We start from the raw sequence: 5,925 nt of genomic DNA on the forward strand, positions 1-5,925 counted from the left end.
TGCAGGCACCTGGCCTCCGCAGGTGGGGTGGCGGCTCTCCTTCCCTGAGCCTCGAGGGGAGAATATGTCTGTCTTTTTTCCTTTGGGCTAAGAGACTGGAGCATGCTTCAAGAGAGACAAAAGTCCTCTCCTGGCGGCTGGGGAGCCGAGACAGGAGGATCCTGAGTTCAAAGCCAGCCTCAGCAGAGTGAGGCACTAAAACTCAGAGTTGTTTAAATAAAATACAAAAAAATAGGGCTGGGGACGTGGCTCAGTGGTCAAGTGCCCCTGAGTTCAGTCCCTGGTACCCCGCCCCCCAACAAAAAAGTCTTCTCCATGAAACAAGATTTTAGATCTTATTGCCGTTTTTCTTAGAAGTTTTTTTTTTTTTTTTTTTTTTTGCTGTGGGGGATTGAAGTGAGGGGTCATGTGCCAATGAGCCACATCCCAGCCCTTTTAAAATTCTGAGACACAGTTTTGATAAATTGCCTTGAACTTGGATCCTGCTGCCTCCGCTTCCTGAGGACCGCCTCACCCGCCTGGCCACAGTCCTGAGGTCCCTGAGTTCTGTAAGTAGGCACAGTCTCCAGTGTCACTCTGGAGCGTAGGAAGCAGCTCTGTGGTCACTCCTGTGGGTTCCACTGTGGTCAGCCACGTGTGATGTGGCCGCTTTGCTGAAGTGAGCCCCACACTCCTGCCACAGCAGCCTGGAGCGGAGCCGTCTAGCGCAGGCCAGGTGGTGCCCTTCCCTGCTGCTCTTGTCATGTGCTCTCTACATGGTGGCAGCCCTCACACCCGCCTGAGCTCCCAGTGGCAGCTGGGGACCAAGACGCGATCCCTCCAGGGTCCCTGCGTATGGACACAGGAGAGCAGGAACCTTGAGGAGCAGTTTTGCATGAGGTGTAGGGACCAAGTCCGCCCGTGCCCTTGGTCCCTGCTCCTCCTGTCCCTCCCGTCCCTCCTCTCACCGCCCCTGGAAGTGGCAGGACTGGGCTGTGCATCCTGCCTAAGGCCTCCCTTGGTGCTGTCAACATATGCCTCCTCCACGTGGAGCTTCTCACAGGGAGCAGGCTGCATTGATCCTCTTCCTTTGCGCTGACAAAGCCCAGTACCAAGGTCCTCCCAGGCTTCCTGACTCCCAGGTCCACCTTACAGAATGGGGTTTCCCGGGCTGGGCAAAGTGCTCCGCAGCATGCATGGGGCACTGGGCTCAACTCAGCACCATGGAAACGTAGAATGAAGGCACTGTGTCCCCCTAAATCAAAAATAGATATTAACAAAGCGGGGTATCCCTCCCCCCCACTGACCAACCCCAGACTCTACATTTCTGGGTCAGAATACAGAAATGTACCTGGGGTCTGTTATCTCACCGTTCCTTTCCCAAGAAATAATTGTGTCACTGATTATCCCAGGTTGTTGCTTTCACACTACAGCCAGCGGGTCACGTTTTCAGCAGTATATTTTGAGAAATGGAATATCCAGCGACGATTTTACAAGAAGGGATTTCTGGTCTGCTTTTGGAGAAAGCTGGAGGCTCGATGACCCTGGCAATGACCAGGTGCAGGACCCGCGTGGGAGGTGAGTGCACTCGGGCGTGTGAGCATCCTCTCTGCATGTTAGGCTGACTCGGGAGGAAATGAAACGTGTCGTCCTTGCTGGACACTGGGTGCACTTTTATCAATGTGATGTCGACATGGAGAATGTGGAACAACTTGGCCCGCCAGCAGGCGGTCCCCAGGCAGGACGCTGCCAAGGTGAAGGCTGCCCAGGGCCTCTGGCCGCCCGTGAAGCCCAGGGCCCAGGACCCCGAGGCAGCAGTGCTGACAATAAGCAGGAAGGTGGCGGAGTAGCCAGAGCCATGGTGCACACCTGCACGGACCTGCAGGCGGTTTAACAGTGTGCTTCCTGTTTTGAACAGAGGCGGCGTGGTGGACGGCCTCTCCGGGCAGACGGAGGGTCGGCTTGGGGACGCCGTGGGCCACGCTGTGCGCAGGCGTGTCCCCAGTGGAGGTCAGCCCCGGGAACGAACCACGCGTGCCAGGGCCTCCAGGAACCAGCAAGCACCGCCCACTGGACACAAGCCTCGTCCTCGTGAGGAACGTGAGCAAGCCGGCGGCAGCCCGGGTCCCCCTGCGAAAACTGACACTGCAGAGAGACCCCAGGAACGAGGGGACACCGGGGGAGCACCGAGTGAACACGTGCGAAGGCCTAGTAGCAGAAAGTCTCTGAAATGTAGGAAATGCGGGAAAGTTCTCTCCTGCCCCTCGTCCTTACAGGCTCACGTGCGCGGTCACCGAGGGGAGAAGAGGCACGCGTGTGCCGTGTGCGGGAAGGCCTTCCAGTTCCGCTCCTACCTCGCCCGGCACGCCAGGACGCACACCGGGGAGAAACCCTACGCGTGCGCCCAGTGCGGGAAGGCCTTCAGCTGCGCCTCCTACTTCCGCGACCACGTGCGGACGCACAGCGGGGAGCAGCCCTACCGCTGCGCGCACTGTGGGAAGGCCTTCGGCTGCTACTCCTCCTTTCGGGACCACACGCGGACGCACACTGGGGAGAAGCCCTACGAGTGCACCCGCTGTGGGAAGGCGTTCGCGTGCTACTCCTCTCTCCGGGAACACGGGAGGTCACACAGCGGGGAGAAGCCCTATGACTGTAAGGAGTGCGGGAAAGCCTTCAGGTACCCCGCGTCCCTGAGAGCGCACCTGAGGACGCACGCGGCCGGGAAGCCCCACGCGTGCCAGCAGTGTGGGAAGGCCTTCAGCTGCGCCACCTACTTCAGGAGACACGCCAGGACCCACGGCGGGGCGCGGCCCTACCAGTGTGCGCAGTGTGGCCGGGCCTACCGCTTCTCCTCCTCCCTGCGCATCCACGCCAGGACGCACACCGGGGAGAGGCCCTTCGGCTGTCAGCAGTGTGGCAAAGCCTTTGGCTGCGCCTCCTCCCTCCGAGAGCACGTGAGAACCCACAGTGGGGAGAAGCCCCACCGCTGCCGGCAGTGCGGGAAGGCCTTCAGCCACCCGCAGTATTTCCAGAAGCACCTGCGGTCACACGGCGGCGGGAAGCCCCACGAGTGCTCCCAGTGCGGGAAGGCCTACCGCTGCTCCTCTTCCCTGCGCGTGCACATGAGGTCGCACACCGGGGAGAGGCCCTACGAGTGCAAGCAGTGTGGGAAGGCCTTCAGGTACCTGGCGTCCCTGCAGGCCCACGGGAGGTCACACGCTGCAGAGGAGCTCTGAGAACACAGCGGCCTGGGACAGGCGTGGGACCTGGCGCCCTCGCCCCAAAGCCCTTGGGGTAGGAAGAACACACCAGGGAAGACCCCATGATGTTCAGAAGGGGAAGCCTGGGAGGGAGTCTCCACTGTTACCAGCCTTCACCTTTCAAGTGCCTCACTTAGCAGGGACCCTGGTGTTCCGTCTCTTCTTGGTGGTGTTGACATGGGCAGTGAACATCCTGTTGGGCGCCATCACTGGTACTAAGTGTATTTTGTTATCTAAGACTTCCAATAATCGGGCGTCCACGTAGACTTGTCTAGTGCACGTTATGATCTTGGACCTATGGGTGCTACCGTGTACAGTTTGATGTGATTCTACATTAGCAGTTTTCTCTGTCTATGACTTGATGAAAACTTACTGATTTATTCGTATGCAGTGCCGAGACTTGAACCCCGTGCCTCACAGCCCTACACGAGAAGCTTTTGATTCCTACTTTTGTTTCCAGCTTGAGGTCAGAATGTGACTGTTGTGGTTGAACTTGCTTTTCTAGTCCACAGGTGCAGGTACTGGACACACACACACACTGTCCACCTTTCTCTTCATTCTTCATTATGGAAAGAGGCGTCTTCCTTTGTTGCTAGTGGACTCATGTAATGCACAGGAATTAGTAATTCTGGAAGGTTCTTCAAAGAGTCTCTTCCCAACTGATTTGTGATCATGTTTTGATCTTGACTGGATATTGGACACACTGCATTGCGTTGAGAAGAGACCCTCTGGCCTAAAGGTGAAGTCCGTGTATCAGTGGTCCCACTGAATGGTCATCAGCATGAATAAGGCTGGAAAGTGAACGTCCTGAGTTCACGGGGACAGCGTGTGAGTTTTGGGATGTGGGAGTGGATAACCAGTATTCTCGGTAGCTTTTTTTTTTAAATATTTAGTTTTAGGTGGGCACAGTATTTTACCTTTACGTGGTGCCGAGGACCGATCCCAGTGCCTCACATATGTAGGCGAGCGCGCCTCCGCTGAGCCCCGGCCCCGGCCCTTTCGGCAGTTTTATTGGGAGACAGGGTCTATAAATTGCCACCCCTTGACCACGGTGACCTGTGGTCCTAGGTCAAGCACGTTGTTCTGATCCTCTCTGCCCATCTAGAATGGCCCCACAGCAAGCCCGGCACCCCTCTGGGCCCGCGCTGCAGACTGTCCACACACCTCCCGTCACGGGCCCTCCTGGCTCCGCGCTCCCAGGTTCCTGCGTGGGCCGCAGCTCTGTGGTTCCCCGACCCCTCCCTGAGAGCCCTTGCCCTCAGCTCTCCTGTCACCTGGTTTCCATGGTGAGCACCTGCGTCCTGACGATTATGTGGAGCTGAGAGCCCGTGTCCCTATAGGGCTGCTGAGGCAGCTTGTCTAGCGGATCTGTCACTTCATTCCTGTTGAGAGCCACAGCCAGTCGGAAGGGCCCCTGGCATTTTGCCAGAAGTAATGGTTGAGAGGGGAGCCATTAAGATGATGCTGGATTGATTCAGCTGTATATAGGCCCCTGCTGTCCACCTGGGCGCCCGCTACTTTGGAGTTCTGGTGGGATTTCCTGGGGACTTAGCATTGGTGGGTGAAGTTCCGGTGGAGGGAGTTCCGGTTGGTGTGGTGTGCCCAGAGGAGCCGCGTGGGTGGCGTTGGGGAGAGTCCCCGGGGAGTGTGCGTGGAGTGCTGGTGGAGTTCAGCAATAAAGTTTCCTGTTTGAACATACAAGTGCTTTGTGGCGGTTCCGTGATTTGTGCCCAGCCAGACTGCGGCACATTCCCAGCAGGTAGTGGTTGTCATTAGTGCCTGTGGCTTCAGAGCCCGTCACAGCTCTCTGTGACCTACAAAGTCAGAGCCGAGGCGGAAGACTTGATGGCCTTTCTCTGGGGTCACGGTGGTTCACACTGGTTTCCTTGGGAAGGTGCCTGCAGACCCTGCGTGTGTGTGTGCAGAGGCCCTTGGCAGGCTGTAGTGCAGCACTCGGCACCCGCTCCCAGGCCTGCACCCGCCATGTCCCGTGAGTGTGCGAAGAGCGAAGAACCTCGTTGCATCCTCTGGGAGACACTGCATACCATGCCCCTGGCCACGGTGTAAACTGGAGGGAAAGCCCAAGCTCCACTGACCGCTGACCGTGGCCCTAGCAGCCTGGATTCCCACCCGGTCCCCTTTCCTGAGTGGCAGTACCGGGGCTGGGTGCAGACGTCATGCTGAGGGCCATTGCCAAGTAGGAATGACGCATCGAAATCTCCTTGCCAGCGTACCCCATGCTGCTTAGAGGACATTCCATGGGACATTGCATGTATGCTTTAGTAAGGTGACCTTGCTCAAAGACCAGGGTGGATCCGGGTTTAGAGCTGATCAGGTTTGAGGAAGTTTCCTGCTCCTTGAGTTTAAGGCGTTCCCGGTTTAATACAATAGGGGTTTTAGGGAAGTTGGAGGTTGAAGATTATTGCTGCTGGGATTAGGGTGTTCCTGCTGCTTGTTCCTGTTGAGTCCTGTGAGATTCAAATGGGATTTGGAAAAAGCCTCGAGGAGTAGGTGAATTGGGCGGAGAGATTTTAGATTGCCCCTGAACTTGTGTGGAGGCGGTGTGAGTTGGGGAATAGGTGAATTGGGCGGAGAGATTTTAGATTGCCCCTGAACTTGTGTGGAGGCGGTGTGAGTTGGGGAATAAAGGATTGCTGTTTGAATCTACTAGGTGTGTGGTGGCTCG

General features: G+C 57.2%; 1 protein-coding gene across 1 annotated transcript; it reads left to right on the forward strand.

Moving 5' to 3' along the window:
- Window positions 1–3: 3 nt before the first annotated feature.
- LOC113193683 (uncharacterized) lies at window positions 4–4,955 on the forward strand (the record flags this gene model as incomplete). The annotated part of the gene is made up of 3 exons (XM_077794498.1): window positions 4–22; window positions 1,392–1,557; window positions 1,898–4,955. Coding segments are annotated over 3 exons (1,503 nt in total), but the record flags the coding sequence as incomplete, so codon positions are not given.
- Window positions 4,956–5,925: the final 970 nt, after the last annotated feature.

This window comes from Urocitellus parryii, unplaced genomic scaffold, assembly GCF_045843805.1.
Source record: "Urocitellus parryii isolate mUroPar1 unplaced genomic scaffold, mUroPar1.hap1 Scaffold_1879, whole genome shotgun sequence".
Classification (NCBI taxonomy): Eukaryota; Metazoa; Chordata; class Mammalia; order Rodentia; family Sciuridae; genus Urocitellus; species Urocitellus parryii.